General features: G+C 38.9%; 1 protein-coding gene across 1 annotated transcript; it reads left to right on the forward strand.

Annotated features, from left to right (window-relative positions):
- The first annotated feature begins 778 nt into the window (after nt 1-778).
- LOC119790138 (ubiquitin-associated protein 2-like) lies at nt 779-23,296 on the forward strand. The gene is made up of 29 exons (XM_038295512.1): nt 779-907; nt 2,278-2,413; nt 3,358-3,435; nt 3,556-3,666; nt 3,850-4,006; nt 4,103-4,180; nt 4,309-4,372; nt 5,530-5,612; nt 7,000-7,052; nt 7,805-7,869; nt 7,962-8,193; nt 8,290-8,542; nt 8,750-8,887; nt 12,983-13,119; nt 13,374-13,600; nt 15,434-15,674; nt 15,758-15,797; nt 15,876-16,002; nt 16,182-16,239; nt 16,334-16,541; nt 16,748-16,839; nt 17,869-17,919; nt 18,573-18,651; nt 19,053-19,253; nt 20,745-20,915; nt 21,318-21,422; nt 21,676-21,749; nt 22,189-22,380; nt 22,501-23,296. Exons 2-29 carry the CDS (start codon nt 2,318-2,320, stop codon nt 22,594-22,596), a joined length of 3,507 nt encoding a protein of 1,168 aa, XP_038151440.1. The 5' UTR covers nt 779-907; nt 2,278-2,317; the 3' UTR covers nt 22,597-23,296.
- The last annotated feature ends 548 nt before the right edge of the window (nt 23,297-23,844 follow it).

Raw genomic sequence — 23,844 nt, forward strand, 5'->3', positions numbered from 1 at the left:
ATTTGGAGTTTGCTGAGGCATGACTGCCATGTTTAGATCTTAGCATTCCAGAAGACTCCGTTTAGCATGCTGTGGCTTTATTTTAAGGTGAAGTTGCCTAAACAGAAGTAGATAATCCAGATCTAGAAATTTTAAACCCTGGCTAGTTTTCCTTCATCATTGTCACCCAGTAATTGGCCTCTACTCTGTGTTGTTGTGCTGGATGGTTGACCCTAATCTCTGTATAGGCTGTTTACTTTATGGACCTGGATTATCCACCCGTTTAATTTTATTTTTCTTAACAGTCAAGTTGATATCAAATTCTACTGAGATCTCTATAAATATTTTAAAATACTACTAAAGGCATCTTTCCAGAAGGCTCTATCAATCACACTATGTTGTTTCATCTAACTTTCACAGTAAAGAGCTGAAAAAATTTATTGTCCAAGCCCTAAAAATTAAAAGAAAAAGTAAACAGTGTTTTAATTGCGGGAAAATAACGTGATCCATCTGTGTTTAAAAATAGACCTTTTAACTGGAAATGCATGTATGTGTTTCCTGATTTAGTTTAGTCAATTAAGCTATAACACTTGACTTTTTTTCAAAAAATATTTTTAAATTACTGTTATATATCGATGTGTCTAAATTTGCTTTAAAAAAACACAGAAAGAAACCAAATTTTAAGATGACACGTAAATGTAGTGACTTTGTTTTAATTTTTGTTAAATACTGAATCACATTAGTAAACACACTCCAAACGGCCACGCTCACGTTGCTGCGACGTTTATGTCATGTGACCTCCTAAATTAATATTGATTGGTCTTCCCGTTTGTTTGTGGAGCGTCGCTTACTTACGTTAAACAACGGCGCGGTGCGTCACGTGACACTATCTGCTGCTGCCTGCTGGCTGAGCGAAGCGTGTTAGCAGGTAAAATAAAGTCAGATTTGTTTAGTGAATGATGATCAGAAACCACCTCAAATTAAAGAACAAATGTTAGCTGGGGTACTTTTGATCATGTTGTCATAGCCTGCGATTAACGTTCATGTGTATAAATTAGTCTGGAACGGGTTATTTGGTGTTTCGCTAACACGCGAGACGCATTCCTAACTGAGCCATTGTGTTGTATTTGGAAAAAGGCCTTTCACATGCCGGGGAAGGTAGCATATATCTCCTCCATTAGTCGTTTTGGCTTAATGAACTACTTGCATTTCCGCAAATTTGTTGGTTTCACCTTCCTTGGAGTAAGATAAATCAAATATCTAAATATTTTTGGGGGGGAGACACGCAACTGCGTTTACTTTCGTTTGAAGTGTTAGCCTGCTGCTAATGTTAGCTTTTAGCTCGGGTTTACACAAAGGGGTGTCGTTTCACTTGAGATGTTTCGTTGTTTCCTCCCAGCCTGCCTTTTAATCGTATATAACGGCATTTCGATTATATGGCACGTTGAGCAACCGTAAAATACTCTGAAGATATTTGTTAATCTGAACACGACGGTTCATAGGGATGGCGTAGCGGCTATTGGAAGAACAAAGGCAGGAGGTTAGCTAGGCAACAGCCCTTACGGACTCGGCTGAACGTTAGTTTGTAAGTTTCTTTCTTTTTTTTAAATTTTACGTCAAACACCCTATTACGTCAGTTAAATTAAGCTGAGTTATTTCTGCCAGAAAATTGGAAAGTCACTCTGTTAAATCAAATTACGTAGTCTGTATTACGTTTTTTTTTTTCCCTGCTCATCAACTATACATAAACAGCCGTGACGCAGATTTTTTATTATATTATTGTTTTTACCGTTTTTGAGATAGTCTTCTTCCAAATAATTATTCTGGTTTTATTGTTAACTGGCTGGTCATTTGTGACGTAATCGTTGTTGGTTTTGCGCTTTCGATGTCAGTTTTGAGGGTTTATATCGGTTCACTTTTGTAATGCGTTGAATCTATATTCCATTTGTTCATGTGAAATGTCTTGCTGTTAATAGTAAGAGTATGTATTCTCTTTATTATAAACACCGGTTCACACTTACTGTGTTTTTGTGTGGGGAAAAGGTGGGGGTGCTGCAAGATGACACCAGGACAGTCCTCTCTTGGCTGGCTAAATTTAACCAGGGATGTGGGGGGGCAGATAGTGAGGTTATAGTCTTACATGGTATATAACTGTGTGTCAGTCTGCCTATATAGAGTGTACAGCTGTAGTGTGTCGCATTTGCCCAAATGCTTTTTCTTTAAATACATTACTTCAGTTTTACATTTCCCACACTTGTCATTCCAAATAATTTATCTGTACATTGTTGTTTTTTCCAGATATTTTCTATTTTGTACATTTTTTTTGTATATACTGTATATGATGACTTCTGTGGTCAGCAATCCAGCTCGAGGGACTCGGGATAAGACACTGCCCACAACCACCCAAACAACACAGCCACAAAAACAGATACAGGTGAGATAATTACTCTTTTTCATACTATAAAACATGGAGATCCATCAAAAAGAGGTTAGAACAGAATCATCCCAATTAAAGCTTATTTGGCTATGGGTAACAATCTGTTGGAAATTTCAACATCTGATCCGAAATGTGCCCTATTTAATCCGGATGTAGTCTGCTGACAACACTCTTCAGTGTGCATGCTGTAACTTAAGAGATATTTCAAAGTGAGCTCAGGGGGTGAATTTATTCTGTTTACTTAGAGCTTTATCCACTCTATTGCAGAGCCAGTGTGCTGCCATTTTTGCTGATAAAAATGTTTCAGATGCATTAAAAAAAGTTCACATGACATGTTTTGGAAGAAACCTAAGGATTGTGGAATAAATACCTAAACCTAAATGAATACCTTCTGTTCACTCCCTGAAAGCAAATTAATTTGGTGGATCAGAAACCCAGACCTGGGGTAAGTGGATTTGATATGACTACGTTAAATCAATTAAGTTGAATGTTAAATCTTCCAGTGTATACTTCCTACATTGATGGCAAAAAAGGCAGCATCCTGCTCTGCAGTGTGGTACTCTTGCTTCATTCACAAGAAGTGACAGAAACCTTTAAAGAATATTGTAATATGGCAGAAGTAGAACGCAGTTCCTTTGATTTATCATTTAATCTTCCAGCTTCTGCTTGTATACTTAATGAATTAAACTTGAGGTCTGCCTTACTCTATGAAACACGGGTTACTGCATATAGGTTTAAGGGTTTCCATCCTAATAGCTTATCAGTTTCAGGGATTATTTAAAATGTAAAATTCGTAAACATTGGGTTTCTTCAAAGGTATTAATGCAAGCTTGTTGAAATTTGAGTGCTTCTCCTTTTATCCGATAAGTAAAGATCTTCACAAAGGACAGGCCGTCACAGTTTTCTGATGTAATTGCTGAACTCTTCTTCTTTCTTCGCAGGCTACAGCTGAGCAGATACGTTTAGCTCAGATGATCTATGACAACAATGATGCTGACTTTGAAGACAAGGTCAAACAGGTATGTTCATTAAAATATATCAGATAGAAAGAAAGTAACTTAGCATAGATTCATAATGCTACTTCACGCAAATAACTTTGTTGATTGAACCTAACATCAAATGTTGTTTTGTGCTCCCAGTTGATCGAGGTAACTGGAAAGACCCAAGATGAATGCGTAGTTGCCCTTCATGACTGCAATGAAGATGTAAACAGGGCCATCAATTTTCTGCTTGAGAGCACCTCCGACACAGTAAGAGCCGACGCCGAAACAGATTTATGGATTTTTTTTTATTTAGATTCTTTCAAGTTGTCTAACTCGTCTTAAAAAAAAAAAAAGTTCTGTTTAAACAAAGAATTCAGAAATTTCTGCATTGCTTTAATCACACATTTAATGCACCATTTTGTACCAATATTTGTTTTGTTTGCTGTTCAGACCTCCTGGGAGACTGTGGGAAAGAAGCGTAGTATTGGTAAAGAGGGAGGAAGCTCAGATTTAAAAGAGAGCCGTGAGAAGAAGGGAGATCGTGAGGCCAGCCGTGGACGTGGAGTGTCCAACAGGAGAAGCAGAGGAATCAGCCGTGGTCGTGAAGGTAGGAAAGGATAAAATAGTGCCAGAGTATTGTTGAATGTGTGTATATTCATAAAGTCGCTTTATTTTCCCCATTTTGTTTCTGGTTAAATTATAGGTCGTTCAGAGGAAAATGGGTTTGAAATGACTCCTGTTGAGAGAGGGGCTGACCGTGGGCGCCGGGGTCGGGGCAGAGGTACACTCCTTAGTTGATTGTTTGGCTTACCAATCTTACTAGACCAACAGCACCAATTATAAAATCTTCAGTCAGAAATTAAGGCTGAAGGATTCTAATTATGCCCTTACATTCTTTTTCCTCCCCAGGAGTTGGGGGTCGTGGAAGAGGAAGGGGAGCTGTCGGAAACAGGTTTTCTTCACAAGGAATGGGGTGAGACAATATATTACATACTTAAAGGAGAAGTTCGGTTTTTTACACTTTAAGCCCATTTTCTGTAGTGTCCGGGATGAAATCGAATGATCGACACCAAAAGTTTGACAATTGCTCCTGTCTCTGCTTTTTGGCTCATTTAGAATCACCCCTTGCTGCTTTAGAATGGCTTTCATAGAGCATGTCCGATAATGTCCTTAAAACAACCTTAAACGTTCTTTTTTTAAAATATGCTACTCACCGTGTCGTCAGCGCTGTTCAATGACGTTCCAAAAAAAGTTTCGTGAAGAAAAAACGTTCCTGTAGTGTTTTATTTAGCATTTTGTAAATCCCATTGAGTTCTGTAGGAATAGTCAATATTCCGCTGCCACCGGAAACGGAAATGGAGCCTGTTTACACAGTTGTAGTCTTTTCGCTTCACTCTCTGTACTCCGACGTCGAGAATCAAGAATCCACCTTTCGTATTCCATTTTCAGAGTTTTTTAAAGTGTTTAACAGAGACGTTAGCACCTCGACGTCGGAGTACACAGAGTGAAGCGAAAAGACTACAACTGTGTAAACAGGCCCCATTTCCGTTTCCGGTGGCAGCGGAATATTGACTATTCCTACAGAACTCAATGGGATTTACAAAATGCTAAATAAAACACTACAGGAACGTTTTTTCTTTACGAAACTTTTTTTGGAACGTCATTGAACAGCGCTGACGACCCGGTGAGTAGCATATTTAAAAAAAAAAGAAAGTTTAAGGTTGTTTTAAGGACATTATCGGACATGCTCTATGGAAGCCATTCTAAAGCAGCCAGGGGTGGATTCTAAATGAGCCAAAAAGCAGAGACAGGACCAATTGTCAAACTTTTGGTGTCGATCATTCGATTTCATCCTGGACACTACAGAAAATGGGCTAAAAGTGTAAAAAACCGAACTTCTCCTTTAAATCTTTAGTTGTGTTGAGTTTAGTGATAGCGATACTTCACCCAGACAATATGTGTATTTTTCTTGTATCGTTCAGCCGATACATGCACTGATTTATTATGCACTGAATCAGAGCTGCACAAGTTGACTGATGTTGAAATGATATGTGACAGAATCGCCCTAAACTGGTCTCTAATCGAGATGTTGTTGATTACAGTGACAAACAATTAATTTTTACCCCCCAGAACTTTTAATCCTGCTGACTACACCCCGAACTCCAGGGGAAACCAGGACAGATTGGAGGGGAATGAAACTGCTGAGTGTACTGGTAAATAATATACTATAAATTAAGCAACCACATTCTGCTTCTGTTTTTGCAACATTTACTTCTTTTTCTTGGCTATTTCAGTTTCTTTTTAAGTAGCATAAATTCACTGTTCCAGATCCAGACGACAAGTTATAAACTTCAGCAAGTGCTCTAATGTACAATTGCAGTCCTCAGACCACCTTTCGTACAGCTTTTAGAGACCTCATAGTTTCTTCACATTTGATGGACAGCATGGCAAATTAAGGAATTCCAAAACTTGATCAAATGCTAAGATCCTAATTGGGCTATTTGATTAGGCCTGTCACGATAACAAGTTTTGCAGAAAGATTGTCTCAAAAATTATTGCGATAAACGATAATATTGTTTCAAGACCTTTTTACACTGATTTAATGGAAATGACGTAATAATGCATGCATTTTCCTGCCAAAGATAAGCACACTTTATTTTCAACAGAACACTTAACACTGGAACTGGTTAATAAAATAAAACGAGAAATAAAAATTAAGTGGACTCTCAGTCTCTGTTAACTTAAAATACACTTGAATAAAAACTAAACACAATATAAAACCACAGTGAAAATAAAAATATATATACAAAATATCACGTTGGTGATATGTATGTTTTCTGGGGAATACTGTCTATCAAATGTCTGGAACATTTTTCGAAATGCCGGCTTTTCAACAATATTAAATCGAAGCATCTCTTTAGCAATTAAATGAACTACGCTGTCTGTGAGCGCACGCCACTTTGCGGCATCCTTTTTGTATGCTGCCTGTCGATTAATTGCTTCAGTGATGGTGGACTGTCACAAACTTGTACACCGCTTGTACTTTTTGTTTCCAGCTGGAGAAACTTTGCTGGGTGGTTGTGCTTAAGGTGCATGTGTAGGTTGGTTGTATTGCTGCTTAGTTGCTACTGTTTTATGACAAATGCGACATACTGGCTCACATAGGTTCAGTGGTTTGGCTCTGTCATTTGGTTTGAATCCGAAATACTCCCACACTGCGGCTGTTGCGCTCGGCTTTCATACCATTTCCATTTCGGCTACCTGATATGATAGTCCACTCCTCCTCCCTCCTCAAAAATGAGGAAAGGCACCGGAGTTAAGCCTTTTCATCCAGCGTCATCAATAGGAGAAAAACACAGGCAGAGACGATATAGCCGATAAATTAAATGAGGTGGATAATTTTTATTTATCGTGCGATTAATTGATTTATTGATTATCGCGACAGGCCTATATTTGATTACTCTTTATTTACTCTTCTAAAAACTAGATTTTAGTGGCTGTGGTCTGGAATTTGTGATCCCTGCATCTAGTTAGTGTGGAAATGATGGAATTTAATCTAAACATACACTTGACCGCTTGTTGTTTCTCTGCCTCCGTCAGGAACATGGCGTGCCAATCTGGAAGAGTGGACTTCAGAAGAATGGAGTGAGGATGTAAGGGTTTGATTATAGATGAGAGGAAAATTGCAAAACTGACCTGCAACCTAAAGATGCATTTTTTTTTTTATTGATATTGGTTTAAAGGATCATTTTCAGCAATGTTTTGGCATACTTTAAACATTCTGCAAAAGCTTGCGAAGCTTTGGTATTTTTAAATGCCTGCCTTTACTGTTTTGTAAAAACATGTAACATCCATAAAAGCATAAAAAACTATATAGTTAACCCAAGATGTACAAACACTCATTCATAACACAGTCCTCTGAAGGGTTAAACAACACAACAAAGAACTGAGGCTTATAATTGGCTTGTAGGAAATGTATTGTGGTAGTCAATTCCTTTTCAGTCTTTGCTACTTTGAGTAGGTGAGTAAGGTCTACCAATGAAATGACTATTTGTAGCCTTAAAATAAGATGGCGTTTATGTACTTGAACTAAGGGTCGTAGTTGATTTCTTAATTGAAATGTAAACTGTTTTATTCCGTTGACAAGCGTCTCGCTTACCTGCTCAATTCAAGAAAAATGCTCTTTGACTTTTTATTTTTATTGAGAAATTTGAACATCACCTTACAAAAACAGTACAATTGGGATGGGATTCCCATAGGAATTGGAAATCCTAAAATCTTTTCATGGCAACTATGCACCTTGGAAAACATGCACTTATTTTAAGAAAAATTGGTGTACTTAGATTTCAGTATTTTACAATGTGAACCATGTCAACAAAATAAATCTCCTTATGCTCTTTCACAGTTGTCTGAGACCAAAGTGTTCACTGCCTCTTCAGCTCCAGCCAACCACATCACAGCTGGACACAAGTAAGTCATTAGGGGTCTATTGACCTTGAACAGATAAAAAAAATCAAAACTGATCTCTTAATCACTTCTCTCCGTTTCCTGCATTGGCTCAGTGTGGACCTGGCTAGCATACTGCCTAAAACTGGAGTGAGTGTAGGAGGTTCTGTGGACTCTGACTTGGGAGCAATTGTTGATGGTCCTTCAGCAGAGGATTTGGGCCAAAGCCTGGTGTTCACCAACTCCCACCACAATGGACGAACTGCAACACACAGCTACGCACATGCCACAGCCAACAGCTACGCTCATGCCGCCTCTGCTAGCACCACATATGCACATGCAGCACTGGTACAACTTACTGTTTTCTCTTAAACCTATGTCTCATCAATATTACTTCTGTGGTACCATTGTAGTAATTTTGTATTTCCTCTGTTCTGCTCCAAGTCTTCAGTCATAGGTTCTGGTTTTGGCTCCCTGAATGCACCTAAGCAGGGACCAGCTGCAGACGTTGGCATGTCTGAGACACTTAATGGGCCCCGGCTGCCTCAGAGAACCAGTCAGATGTTGGCAACTGGCAGCGGCGGTGTCTCCAAAGACCCAGGACAGCCTCCAATACAGAGTCCAGCTCCTGCTTCCTCACCTACTGCAGATACGAAGTCTCTGAGGGTGGAAAATGGCCCAATTCTATCCCAAAACTGTAAGCCCCTTTTTAAATTAATAAATACATTATAAAAACTATCTATACTATCTGCTGTGTGTGTGCTCTGTGTGATGAAGTCACTAGATCGACAAATTGTATTGCTATTTAGATATCAGTTTATTTATTCATTAGATTTTTAAGCTCAGTTTGCCATCCCTAGAAAGTTTTCTCAGCTATAACAATATTTATTTCTGTTTTCTGAAGTGGAAATGAAACATCAGCCAGAACCGTCTGCAGTGCTCAGCCAGCTTGCTCAGAGGCAGCAGCAGTCCTCCATGGTGCCCACCACAGAACCCCCAGGCCTGTCTCAGTCACACGCACCACAGGCCCCCACACCACCAGGTACAGTTTGAAGCTGTTGAGTAAGTCAGTGTTAAGTAGGGATGCCCTGACCCAATAATGATGATGGAAGTCGGTCCAAACCAAAATTATCATAAAGGGTTGCATCCAAAAGCTCAGATATAGGCAATTTAATACTCATCTCTGCTTTTGTTTAAAATTTATGTAAAATATCACTTAATAGGTAATTAAGTGTTATTCTCATTCCTACTTTTGTTGACTGTTATATTATTGAATAATACCACTAACATCCCACCATGAAAATTTTGTCATAAAAATGTGTGATTTGTGCTTATGTCAGTATCGATTTGGGAAAAATAAAGGTTGAAACGTAAAAGGTTGTATCAGGACATCTCCAGTTTTGAGAAGATGTCTTGTACTTGAAGATAAAGCAATATATAAAACATGGCCCATATTTTTCTTTTTAATGCAGAAAAACAACAATATCCCCAGCTGCAGTTTTAAAAATCAAAAATTTATTATAAGAGTGGTTTCTAACAACTGTTAACAATTAGACATATATAAACAATAGAAAATAGAACAAGTGGAATTAAATTTTTTTTTAAAATTATATAAGTATTATTTCTCTTTAAATGCCAGCCTGTAGTGCATTGTGCTTCTAACTTGGATAGATCAGCTTTCAAACTGTGCTGCCTCAATGAGAGGGTTGGGTAAAGCTTATACAGTTTTCTAACTCTGTTATTGAGTTCAATTCTAGGAGGATTGGCTTTAGGTGCCCTACACAGTGGTTCACACTTTAACACTAGAACTCCCACAGCCGTCATTTTGACGGTTCTGAGATTTTAAAGGGAAAGAAATATACTTAAATTAATCTTATGTTGCTCATGTTAAATGACTTTTTCCATTTCCATATTTCCTTCATTTTCACATAGTTTTTTTTAAATAAAATTAAAACGTAAAAAATAAATATGGTTAATTCTACCTCAATCTCCCACAGCCATCATTTTGACGGCTCTATTAGTTGCATTGTAAATTCGTGCCGCGGTTGATTGATGTTCGTTACCGTTGCCTAGTAACCAACATTCTACCGAGAACTCTTTGGCCAACACGGAAAAATTGCTTTCAGAAGAAATTTAACAGCGAAACAAGCTTATAATTTTGATGGGGATTTTGGCGGAGTGGGACAGACCGATGAGGAGGACTGGGTAGGAAGCGGCTCAGATTCTGACAGTGAGTCCGAGGATGATCACCCAGCCCCGGGAAAACGCAGACATATCAGACAATAGTGAAACTTTTGTTCAAGCACTGCCCACACCTCAGCTTTTACACTCAGCAGCCCTAAAGCCAAACCAGAGCCCATAGTCTACTATAACCACACACAGGTCGGGATGGATGTGTTGGATCAGATGATTAGAAGGGATTCTGTAAAAGCTCCGATGTGAAGGTTGCCTATGGCTGTATTTTACTATATGGAAATATCAGCTATAAGCGCATTGGTTTTTTTCAGGAGCAGTTTGAATGTCACTTTTTTCACGCAGAGATTTTATCCTTGAACTGGTAAAACAGTTGCAGGCAAACCGCAGGTTTCCAGCACCTCCGCCGCTGAAGAGCAGCTTTGGCAAGGCATAGAAAACGCGCCAGGTGCTTCAGCGCTGAACAAAAAAATGCTCATATTACGTTTGTCGTAAATGTGAAAAAGTGGTCTGCGGGAAATGTTTGGGGGGAATTGATCAATTTCTGGAAATAAAAATGTAATTTCAAACTTTGAACCTGTGTAGTAAAACAGTCTTACTCTACGGATTTATTTTTAATACAACTTTAGAACACAATAATAGCATACAATACAGCCTTTGAAAAGTATATATTAAATTTGTTTTAAGGTTTACGTATCTACAATAGGTTTATATCGCACACTAGAACCATTTCAGTTGATGACATCATCACTACTCATGCGTTTCATTGGGAAAAATGTCAGCCGTCACATTGACGGCCAGTGGGAGTTCTAGTATGATCAGAATTCTGGGAGTCCCAGTGTTAAAACCTTTTTTTTTTTTTCTGGTACCAATTCAATTCAGTTTATTTATATAGCGCCAAATTCACAACACATGTCATCTCAAGGCACTTTACAGTTCAACCAGATCATACAGTCAAATTGATACAAAGTTTTCTATCTAAGGAAAACCAGTTGATTGCATTGACTCATTGACTCAAATACAATCCCCCACACTAAGCATGCTTGTAGCGACAGTGGAGAGGAAAAACTCCCTTTTAACAGGAAGAAACCTCCAGCAGAACCAGGCTCAGTGTGAGCGGCCATCTGCCGAGGCCGACTGGGGTTCAAGGAGACAGAAGCAGAGATACAAAAAGCAGCTGTAAAAGGCGGCCCCGTCCAGGAAACACACAGCCAGGCAGACGAGCTCCAAGGCAGCTCCCATGCCAGAGGACGAAGAGAGCACATCCACTCAGTCACGGTCAGAGAAACAGGACCACACTGGAAAACAGGCCGATCTCCAACATCTATTAACAAGGGTGTTGATAGAAGCAGCACAGCTGATGTTTTTTTCCAGGATGACGTCACAGCCAAACAGGAACAGACGAGGCAAAGCTACTCTGAGGAAAAGCAGAGAGAGCAGAAGGTTAGAGATTGAACTAACAGATTCTGCAGAATAGGAGAACAGAGAGAGAATGAAGCAGAATGATGAAATGGGGGTCCCTATGTCCTCCAAAAGTCTAAGCCTATAGCAGCATAACTATAGAGATAGCTCAGGATAACCTGAGCCACCCTAACTATAAGCTTTATCAAAAAGGAAAGTTTTAAGCCTAGCCTTAAAAGTAGACAGGGTGTCTGCCTCACGGACTAAAACTGGTAGTTGGTTCCACAGGAGAGGAGCCTGATAACTAAAAGATCTGCCTCCCATTCTACTTTTAGAAATTCTAGGAACCACTAGTAAACCTGCAGATTGAGAGCGAAGTGCTCTGTTAGGAACATAAGGAACAATCAGATCTCTGATATAAGATGGAGCTTGGCCATTTAAGGCTTTATATGTGAGAAGGAGGATTTTAAATTCTATTCTTGATTTAACAGGAAGCCAATGAAGAGAAGCCAGGATAGGAGAGATATGATCTCTCTTTTTCATTTTCATTAGAACTCTGGCTGCAGCATTTTGGATCAGCTGAAGGCTTTTAACTACAGTTTGTGGACTTCCTGATAGTAAAGAATTACAATAGTCCAGCCTTGAAGTAACAAATGCATGGACTAGTTTCTCAGCATCGACCCTGGACAGGATATTTCTAATTTTTGCAATGTTCCTCAGATGAAAGAAGGAAATTCTAGAAACCTCTTTGATATGGGATTTAAATGACAGGTCCTGATCAAAAATAACACCAAGATTTTTTACTTTATTATCTGAAATCAGTTTAATCCCATCCAAATGAAGTGACTGGCTAATCAGTTTCTTTTTCAGAGACTCTGGTCCAAAGACTATAACTTCTGTTTTGTCTGCATTCAGAAGCAGAAAATTAAGAGTCATCCAGGTTTTTATGTCTTCAAGACATGCCTGTAATCTATGTAATGGGTTAGCTTCATCTGGATTTATAGACAGATATAGCTGGGTATCATCAGCATAACAGTGGAAATTAATCCCATGCTGTCTAATAATTCTACCAATTGGGAGCATGTATAAAGTAAAGAGAATTGGTCCTAGCACTGATCCCTGTGGTACTCCACAGGTAACCTTTGAGCGTGTTGAAGATCTATCATTAACATGAACAAACTGAATTCGATCAGATAGATAAGATTTAAACCAGTCTAGTGCTGTTCCTTTAATTCCAACAAAATATTCAAGTCTTTCTAAAAGAATATTATGGTCAACTGTATCAAATGCAGCACTAAGATCCAACAGGACGAGCACAGATACAAGTCCATTATCTGAGGCCATGAGAATATCATAATACCACTGTAAAATAGTGTTGTCTAATTCTGTGCTATTTCAGCCTAAAAAATAAATAACAGTAAATGGCTTTAGCAGCTTTTGTTGGTGGGATCATGTCTTGTGTCTTAATTTATTTATTTTTTTTTTAATCCTTGTGTTTGGAGTCCTATTTGTATTGTGTCTGATTAAATTTTATTAATATCAGGTCAAGAGTCCTCTGGCCTCCCTGTAAGAGACGGATCTTTTCCAGGAAGCAAGCTGCCGGGCCTGGAGCTTTCAGCCACTGATCCCCCTCAGCGACAGTTAAAGACTCAGCGACGCAGAGCTCCCCTTCCATCAAAGGTAAAACATATGGACTCTTTATTCTAGTCAATAAGATTATTACATAAATGATGGAGCATGAAGTTAACTTGTACTTTTGTATAGAGGAGATGGGAGGCAGTTTCACGGACTTTGGTTTATTCTACCTCATATCAACTTGATATTTTCCCCTGTTTTCATTTTTATTTTTTACCATTGCTGCAACTAGGAGTACATGATTAACACCGGTGTCTGGTTACAGTCTTTTTCTACAACACATTTTTTCTGTGTCTCAGATTCCAGCTTCAGCAGTGGAAATGCCCGGCTCAGCAGACATCTCTGGTCTGAATGTTCAGTTTGGAGCTCTTGACTTTGGATCTGAATCTGGCAGTGTAACAGCAGACTCTAAGACAGAGTTGGCCCGTGAGCATACGTCCACCTTGGCTCAGGCAACCATGCCTTCTCCTGCAGCTGTTCCCACACAAGCACAGAGCATCATGTTCCCCAAGTCAGGATCCGTTAGGTACGAGTTTTTTTTTTTTTTTTTTTTTTTTTTTTTTAGGCAATCCTTGTGGATAAGAGGAACAACACAGGTTGTTGATCCAGGTCCAGTAGTAATGAGTGCAGTTGATTTCAGGCCATTGGTTCAGATATGTAATAATCCCATCTGTCCTATACATAAAAGGTGGTAAATCCTTTATTTGAATCGGTTTCATACTAGCTATTGACAAGTGATGCAGATAACAGAAGCTTTTATGTTCCTGTCAAAATACACCATCCTATTGTACACAGCAAAGCAGTGCTGTAACTATTAGCAACTATAGGCACTAGACCTATAACTTCCAGATTTAGCCCCCCTAAAAGCCACTGGTAATAATCTAATAGTAGAGCACTTTGAAGCAGCAGATTAAAGTCATGGAGGAACATGTAAAGACAAGGCCACATTTGACTCTGTAGATTAAATCCTACATCAGAGAAACAATATGTCTGATCAAGTGATTGTCACCTCTGTATTGTTGCTTAACAACAGCGTTTAATGGGACTGGCTCAGACAAAGTGCTCTGAGTTACCCTTTCAGTGACTGATCTGACCCTCGTAGGTTACAATGCAGAGTTTTTCTGTAAGAGCAGCCCGTGTGACATATAGATACGCACCAATGGGTGTATGTATCTACCTGAAAAATCATTTCCTAGATCTTAAAAAAAAGCTAATGCTTGTGTCAAATATTCTTAAATTCAAGGAAGTCATTTTATTTTTTTAATTTGCTTGCTTTTTCTATACATTCTTTAATCACTTGGGAATCTTTCATTAGACGTTTGCTGTTACAATAATGTTAGAGCAATGATGGTGTGTTTTCTGGTATAGAGACAAAAAGCTCTCTGGCCACTGGCTGACTCAGCTTGGCTGACAAGCTTTTTAGGAATCGTCTTTTGATCAGAACACCTCTGTCTTCAGAGGTTGCACTCTGTCTGCTGGCACCATACTAAATAAAATTCAGCTTATTGCCCTAATTTCTCTGATTCTTGACAATTTTGCACTAGTTAGATCCCTGGTAAAGGTCTGGTATCCATTATAATCTATAGCAGAGTTATTAATGTACCATAATGTTTAGGCATTTTTTTCCCCCTCAGATAATTAAATGCTTTAGTTCATTATTCTGAATCTTTATTTATTTTCCTGGAGGAGCACAAACTGTTTATTTTGACTTGTATATGGGTGAGTGAAGCTTCTTTTCAAGGGTTGATTTCAGTGAAATGCATGATTCTGTTTACTCATGCCATGCTATATTTCCTGCAATGGAGAAAAAATGTAATCTCTTCAAACCATATTTTTTTTATTAAACATTTTCTTCTTTCTAGGTGCAGCTTCACATTGCGTTGTTGCAGCAGTATAGAGATGAGTTACTTCCTTTGAGCTGCTGTGTTATAATAAAACATTGGTACCTGTTTATATAGTGTTTAAACAAAGAACCTTATTAGAGGGCTTTCAGAAAGGACACGGCGCGAACACAATATACACAATGGCATCCTCCAAGCCAAGTGCCGCACAAGAAGTCCTGCACACGCTGCTGTAAAAGTAATGCTGGATTTTGCGGTGCGCAGACAATGAAAGTGGCTAGTACAGCGCACACTATGTTCTGTAGGTTAGGCCCAATTAATTAGTTACCTTTTTAATTTAGTTAACATTTTAATACAATTTTCAGAATGTATATATTTATCTAAACTGTTTATCTCTGCAGTAACTTTCCCCACATATACGTTTTAATTTTAGAATTTTTTCCATATATTGTACAGCCTTGCCTCATTTATCCTCTGTTTCTCAGAAAATTCTCCTGTCCTCTTGTTCTTACGAACAGTGACCACATGAGCAGCTTGCCTTCAGCCATATCAGATGCCAACTTTCCTTCCCCTTCTTTGGGCCTGCCTGGTGCTACTCCCTCCCCTTCAATTGGTCTCCCCAGTGCAGCAGCTCCACAGCCCTCTTCCGTCCCAACTGCAACCAGCCGAGTGGAGAGCAGTGGCTCGAGAACTTTGCCTCCTCATCTTGGCTTCTCACAGAGCAAAGAGGTCCCATCGGGTGGTTCTGCTCCTCTAACTGTAAGTATAAGTATTTTAATCTTTGTTAGTTAATAAAGCTTTTGATTGGCAAATATGTTTAATTTACACCCCATCTGTTATAGAATGGCTACAGTGTCATGAAGACACAGACTACACAAGAAAGTACGTACTGCTCTTTTATAGATACTATTAAAAAAGTTTATCTTGAACACCAGATAAAATTTTCGTCTTTTAAACCAGGTGCTTCATCATCTAGAACAGTGAAAACAGAATCTCCTGTTATGACAAGTGATGGTGGATCTGGACACCATATTCCTTCTCCTGTAGTCACACCATCCAACTCTGCTCCAATCTCATCCCTCAGCAGGTAATGGTTGGCTCACTCCTACCTTTAGTTGACATGGAGATAATGATGGTTACAAGCACATATCCTAATCCTATAATGTGGAGAAAAATAATCTCTGAATCTCCAAACTTACACATCAAGATTTTGTTAAAACTGTGAATTGCATTTGGATCATATTATTGAACTCATTCTCTTTGTAGTCACATAAACAGTACTCACTCATCCGGAACACCTCTTGTCACAAGTTCTTCCCTCACGGTAAGCTTCCATGTATGTTCAGGCAACAATGAAAGAAAAAATTTTTTTACACCTAAATGTCTTATGTTCCTGATCATATTCCTTTATGAACCAGATAACCAATGAGGAAAGTGGCAACAGCAGCAGTCTTCATGCATTTTCATCATCGAGCCAAATTGTCACTCCTAGTGCACCTATCGTCAGTAGTTCATCCTCCAATGGTCTTTACCAATCAGGAGGACCAGGACTGGCTCAGAATGGTGCAAACACCACAATCTCAGCTGCAGGCAGCCGCAACACCACGCAACTCACCACAACCTCTGGTACATTCATACTTTTATAGACCTGGATTACTATTTTAAATTGGCTGTGTTTTTTGTTTTTTTTGTCCATCAAATGCCAGATTTTTATATTTTTTACCCATATTTGTTTTATTCTAATCCATACATACAAGTTTTTTTAATTTTTATGAAATAGGTATTTATGGATGAGTACTTGTATTTATTTATTTTATGTTTCTCCCCTACAGGTAAAGCTCCTCCTAATTTAGCCCAAGGAGTGCCTCCACTTCTGGCCAACCAGTACATTATGGGTCCTGGTGGCTTGCTTCCTGCTTACCCGGTAATTTTGTTTTCCTAATTCTCAGTGCCTTATCTTTATTCACTTAAACCAACAATAAGTACCTTTTCAACCTTCATATATTTTATAACTTTTGTGGTTATATGTGGACTTACAACAGTTGTATTGACACGTCTCTGATGGCCTGATTGGGTCTGTGTCGCTTTCAACGGCACTAAGCAACATTGAGTCAAATTTACAGGCTGATTTACGGCATATGTAACTTTCCCAATTTTTTATAAGGATGGGAGTCAATGCGATAAAATTTGCCTTAGAGACTGTATGTTCAAGCAAACTGCACAGCTGGGGGAGTGCAGGAATACTGTACGAAACCAAAGTGAAACTATTCTTTTTGTCGATATAGTATTTTTAGAAAGTGCTTAGTTTCTCCCTATTGTCCATTCTGATTTTAACCCCCATGCTTCTCCATGCTTGCAGCAGCTGTGAGAGTGTGCATATGCGGGGCAAGGGTAGTTTAGAGAGGGCTCTCTGAGGGGAGGGGTGGCATGGAGCATCTCATGGAAAGGGAGGGGCAGAATCGACACACGGCAGAAGTTTCTTTTTGCTGTTTGCAAAAAGTAGAATTTTTATATCGGCCACATTTTGGCCAATGAATGAGCCAGATGCTAAAATCAGCCCAATAAGTCGGCCTGCAGATTTATCAGCAGCCTCTAATAACGATGGACAGTCACAAGAATAATTATAAAGCTCACAGATGTTCATTATCTGATCTGATCTTGAGCTAATTAGACAGGTCTCGGTGTACCAAAGAGGGAAAGGCTCACTGTTTGTATTTGCTTGTATTTGCAGAAATTATGGTTTCAGGAAGTATTTATTCAGAATACAAATAATAAATCCCACTCTATAGTTTTTGTGAACATTTTAAAAATGTAATCCTCTCTGAAAATGCGGTTTTAATTTCTCAGAGCAGAGTTTTAGTGCCTGTTACAGGAAGCTTCCTGGAGTTTTTCCCCTAGATATATCACTTATATGACAACACACTAATCTACTACTTATCCTTTATTTCTTCAGCAAATCTATGGATATGAAGACTTGCAAATGCTGCAGTCTCGACTACCTTTGGTGAGTCAGTTTTTCTCACTATTGGCGCTTCTCCCTTACCAAGTTAGAACCTAATTAAAATTTTCTGCTAAACGCTGCTCTAATATAAGCAATACGATCCCTATACATTCTTTAATCCATGAAAGTCACATAGTTTTAACGTGTCTGAAATTGAGGCTTATTTTTGCAAAATGATTCTTTATTTCAACTTGACAAATGTGAAATTTGTTCTTATCCTGTTCAATTTCACCTTCACCATTTCCATGTCTTATATTTAATATTCAGTTTTTGCCCATACATTAGTTTCTATTTTTGGTTGTGATATTGGTTCTTTGCTAGTCTTGGGTCTGTTTTACCTGCTCTATTTTTAAGCTACCCGACCAAATCCCTTTTTACTACTCATAGTAAATTGGTAGCACCAAAGACTTGTAACCTCAGTTTATCAGCGTGACAATACTAACCGTATCTCTTTGTTTAAATATATGCTCAATCTTTTTTTTTCCTTCATCACACACACTAGACAGCAATTCAGCTGCACATCAATCTGTCTCTACTGACATCCTGGCCACTGTTGTTTGATAGTTAAAGGACTATTAAGTTTATGATTGTTTATTTCATGCTAAATGCATTTACAGTTTACTCTCTTAACTTTTCTTTTTTTTTTTCTTCATAAGGATTACTATGGTGTTACATTCCCTGGTGCTACAGCTCCAATCCCTGGTAGAGACAGTTTAGCTAATAATCCATATTCTGGTGAGTAAAATGTGGTTTGAAAAAGAGCTTCAACATCTTTCTACCAATGTACCCGCTCCTATTGCTCCTCTCCATGTCCAAACCATGTCAGCCTGGCTTCTCTACCTTTATCTCTAACATGCATAAAAGTTCTACCTTCATTTTACACTTCAAATTCTTTACTTGTACTCTATAGTTATAAAGTAGAAAAACTTTTTAAAATCTCTGTAGGTTCATTAAAAGTAAAAAAAAAAAAAAAAAAGAAAGACAATTCTGTTGATTTTAGACAAATCTTTAGAAAATATATTTTTTTATAAAGTAAAATCTATCCATGTGGTCAGATATATATTTTGCAATTTTTTTAACCTCATAAGGATTTTTTTTTAAATGTTCCTGTATTTTTTATTTATTTTTTTTTTCAGGTGAGGCAACGAAGTTTGGCAGGAATGACTCTTCTTCCCCAGCCCCCCCGACCAGCCTGTCTACAGCAGGAGTGCAGTCGCAGCCCCAACAGACCCAGCAGACAGGGACTCAAGGACAGGGACAGGGTCAGAACCAGGGTCAGCAGACACAGAACCAGGCCTTCCTCAACCCCCCTCTGCCACCTGGCTACGGATACACTGGTAAAGAAAACAAACCTGGCAATGGATCATTTAACACGTCCTCTACCCTAAACATTTCTTGATCTTTTAAAACTAGAAATGAATAGAAACATTTTAAAACGCACTGTGCAGTTTAAAAATGATATACTGATTTATTTATTTTTTTATATATATTTTTTTATTCTGTGGCTAAAAAGAACATTAGAAAACCAGTAAAACGATGATCATGGAGCTGAGATAAGAATACATTTAGACCAAAGCATTGCAGTTCAACTTTATAGACGACAAAGATCAGTGGTCTATCAGTAGTGAAAGAAGGCAGATATCTTCGCATTAACAAGAATGAGTGAGTCCAACCAACCCAACAAGTAGCATTCATGTGGTTTGCATTAGTTTATGCTTCTAGTAATCCATATCTACACCCATACAGTCGATCGATAGACTTAATTGATCTCAAAGTGGAGAAATTGACTAGTTCTACTCTGCATTTTTACTGGTTATCCTGTAATAAATGATATCCACTAAACTTTAGGGGACCTGCATACAGTTTTTGGTAAATTTTGAAAATAAATATATTGGTAGTATTAAGTTTGACAGAGAGGCTGTCTTTAAAAGAAAAGTCCGGATCATTATCTATACCTAAAACTAATACGTTCACGGTGATTTAATGAATTTGGCGTTTATTAAAAAAATGTAAATAATATTCTTCATGATCGCTGAGTGCCGGAGCGACCGTTCTTGCCCAAACATAGTAACACCTCACTCCTCATATCTTCCGGCAGTGGCATCATTTGCAGTAAACCGAGCGCCATTCTCTCTGCTTTACAAGCAAAATCAATGGGAACTATGAGGCACATCAGCAATCAACAACAATTATTTTCACCTTCACCTTCTTCACCTTTGAAATTTGCGAGATCATAGTTAAACTGACAATGCCTATGTGCATGGTGGTTGGATGTTGTAATACAATGGATAAAAGTAAAAAAAAAACATTACTTGGATAATAGCGCGTTGTGACAAACACCAGATACAGCATTGGGACTTGATTAACAGATGATAACGCACCGTGACGTCATAAACTGGTAGGTGGAAGTAGTGCTCTTCAAAAAACATGGATGTGTCCAGTAAAGCACATTCAAATGAAAATTACTCTTTATTAAAAAGGGTATCATTAATTGAATGGTATGTAATAATTTCATATTTAAAGTACTTGCAGAAGTTTGGATTCTGAATATGACCGGACTTCTCCTTTAAAGCTGTACCCTGATTAATATTGAAACTGTTCAGTACAAGTAAAAGGTAGGGTTTGAAATGGTTTAGTGCTGCAGTCCTCTTGTCCAAATATAATCATTTTAATATTGATTGAAATAAAACTAAAATAAAATTAAATGAAAATGGCAAACGTTGTAATTTTTGAAAGAATGAGATTCAGGCAGTCAATGGTATTTTGGGTAGTGGATTCTTTTAAATCCAGTACCAAGCATTGTTTTTGTCCCTCTCTACTTGCTTTAGGTCTGCCGTACTATGCTGGCATGCCTGGTGTTCCTTCAGCCTTCCAGTATGGCCCCACCGTGTTTGTGCCTCCAGCTTCTGCCAAGCAGCCTGCCATGGGCTTGGCCAACCCCTCCAGTCAGTACCACCAACAGCATCAGCCAAGTTATGGGCAGCATGCCTACGGTGCAGGTGGGACATACCTAGGTTTATTTTTCAGCTGATAGTCTACAAAGCCCATACTTTAGTTAACCTAAAACTGAGTGTAGCGGTGACTCTTTCTAATGGCTAATATGTAATCCAAAGTCTGTTGAGGAAGAAGGAAACATTGCTGCATGTGTGTGGCCTGTGATTTTTTTTAATTTTTATTTTATTTTTTTGCCTATGCTGCTTGCTTAGCTAAAATCCACTCCCGAAGTTGAACATATAGTCACGCTTCCCATCATTGTCAGGTTACCTTATCTTACTCTGAACTGCCCCCATCCCATCTTCCTCTCCCATCTATTTTCCTCTTCATGTATTTTATTGTTCATCTCCCTTCTCCTCTGATCCCCTCCCCTCTTTTTCTGTCCTCCACTGTTCCTTGTCCTTCAGCTTTTGATGACCTGTCCCAAGCCCATGCTGGGGAATACAGTAAGACAGGGTATGGCGGCTCTGCCCAGTCACAGGCAAAATCAGCAGGCAGCGGCCCAGGGAAAGGTACACACTACACGTGCATACTGAAACACTTTTCACTTGCTGTAGTGGAATCACGCGACACAGCAGCTAATTGCAGGGAGTGGGGAAAAACTGAGGTGTCGTGCCTCTGCACCTCCTCACCTAATCTGCTTCTTTCTGCGGGCTGGCGTCTGTAATACTAACATGGAAACAGACATTTAAAATTTACTACTAAACAATGAACACATTTCACTGCAGTTTTAATTGAAAGATTTCTTTTTCTCTAATCTCTCAGCACCCGGATTATCTGGATCAGGAACTGGTGGTGGAGTTCCTGACATGGGTGGTTCGATATACAACAAAACACAGGTGTGTTTTTAATGTTTATTGATGTTTCTTCTGTTTGGGCTTATAAGCTTTTAGTGATGTGGAGGATAGAGGGTTGGAGCATTTAGGGCTTTTGACAGCAAGTTGGGCAGGAGTAAGATTTTTCTTTTAATTTTCTCAAAACAAGGGCAGATTGTACAAACAGAACTTTAAATCATTCAAGTATTTAAAATAGGGGGGGTTACATTTGATTTCTTTTTTGAAAATTGTTTTTTAAATGAATTCTAAAGTGAGTAGCCTTAAGATGTCAGATCCAGAAACATCAATAACACTGGGTTACAGCCTCAGAGGCTTAACAAACTCAGAAGGGCTAAAGAAATAATAGTTGTTTCCTTTGGAGAAAGCTAAAAATATGAGTGGCAACTGACCATTATGGTTCACATTAATATATTCATGTCCTCTTTGCAATTCTCCGTTTCAGTCGTTTGACAAGCAAGGCTTCCATACAGGAACTCCACCTCCTTTCAATCTGCCCTCAGCACTGGGAGGGACGGGCCCCATGAATCCTGGTGGAGCACCTGGCTACGCTCCAGCTCCTTTCCTGCACATCCTGCCTCCACACCAACAGCCCCACTCCCAGCTGCTGCACCATCACTTAACACAAGACGGACAGGTAAACAATGACTACACTTAATAAAAATATGTAAAAAATCTCTTGGCTGAACAGGACTTCAGATGAAGCACATGCTTTTGAACGGGAGCTTGAGCTGAACTATTATTTTGGGCTTTGCAGGGTGGTCCAGGTCAGCGCAATCAGTCCAGCAGTATGCAGCAGAAAACCCAAGGCAGCAAGTCCAGCTACGGCAGCTCTCCCTACTGGGCAAACTGAGGAATGCTTCCCACCTCCCATCCCCCCAAAAGGCTGCGTGATTGCATGAGAGCGTGTGTGTAAATTTGAAATAAAACACAGGGGGGGAAAACCAGGCACACTACCCTTACAATGAGCATTATGCTCTCCCCACCTCCCCAAGTCCTCATAAGTCTTTTGGGTTCTCTCTTCCCCCTTCTTTTCAAAATTGGTTGTACATGTAAGATATTTATGTATGTATTTATATATAAATATATATATACTGTATATGTAATAGTAGAACATAAAGTGGTTGCCGCATTTTATTTTTGAAGGATGTTTTGTTTACTTTTTCAAAACTGCAGGAAAAATTGTTACATTACCTTATATTAGAGTGAAGATAAATAATAATATGATCCTCCTGGAAGAAAAAGGAAAAGGAGAGAGCAGTAGCACTGATCACATATGAGGACATTTCAGATGGGGGTGGGGTTTCTAATGACTAACTGCATCTGTCTCTTTATTTTTTTCTTTTTTTATACATGTCTAAGTCATCCTCTTAGATTTATTTGGTTTCTTCTCCAGCCTTTCTCCCTCTGTCCTGGAAGCTGCCTTCCCTCCATGTGTATACCTCCCCTTTTTAAAAACTACAGACCAGACCTGCCCAACCAAATTTTATATGTTAATTTAATTTTAACCCTTATTTCTCTCAAAATAAAGTTCTGAGCAGTTAGAGTTCCAACCTTTTTGCCTTGTCTTATTTTCGTGGTTGCCAGTTTTCACATTGGCTTTAGTTGTAAATACTTTGGACTTCCTAGAATTCAAACATGGAGTGAATCTTTAGATCAGGCATCCCCTGATTCAGTCCTTGAGGGCTGCCATCCTGCAGGTTGTAGAGGTTTCTTTGCTCCAGCACAGCTGATTTTTAACTGAAAGCTGATTAACACGCTTTTCATCCACTGCAATCATAATCGGCTGTGCTAACGAAGGGAAACTTCTAAAACCTGAAGGACAGCGGCCCTCGAGGCCCAACTTTGGGGATGTCTGCTTCAGATATTGGAAACATTTGTCATGCCTTAATTAGAATAAGTCAAACCACCTGTGAGAATACCTGGGTCTGCAAATCAGTGGCCCCCAACCCTACTCTTCAGGGACCCTTGTCCTTCATATTTTAGGCATGTACTTGATGCCAGATATTCTGGACTATGAATTGTTTAATAAAAGGTCTTGCAGCATGCAGAGGAGGATCAATCATTTGAATCCCCTCTGCTGGAAAGACTCCTCTAAAGC

This window comes from Cyprinodon tularosa, unplaced genomic scaffold (assembly GCF_016077235.1).
Source record: "Cyprinodon tularosa strain WSP-4 unplaced genomic scaffold, ASM1607723v1 ctg356, whole genome shotgun sequence".
Taxonomy (NCBI): Eukaryota; Metazoa; Chordata; class Actinopteri; order Cyprinodontiformes; family Cyprinodontidae; genus Cyprinodon; species Cyprinodon tularosa.

What these genes read in the sequence shown, in the direction of transcription:
- LOC119790138 (XM_038295512.1), top strand. Translation starts at nt 2,318, where the DNA reads ATGATGACTTCTGTGGTCAGCAATCCAGCTCGAGGGACTCGGGATAAG. An exon ending in TTGAAGACAAGGTCAAACAG is followed by an intron (nt 3,436 to 3,555) that starts GTATGTTCATTA and finishes TTGTGCTCCCAG; the next exon opens with TTGATCGAGGTAACTGGAAA. An exon ending in TGCAGTCTCGACTACCTTTG is followed by an intron (nt 17,920 to 18,572) that starts GTGAGTCAGTTT and finishes TTTCTTCATAAG; the next exon opens with GATTACTATGGTGTTACATT.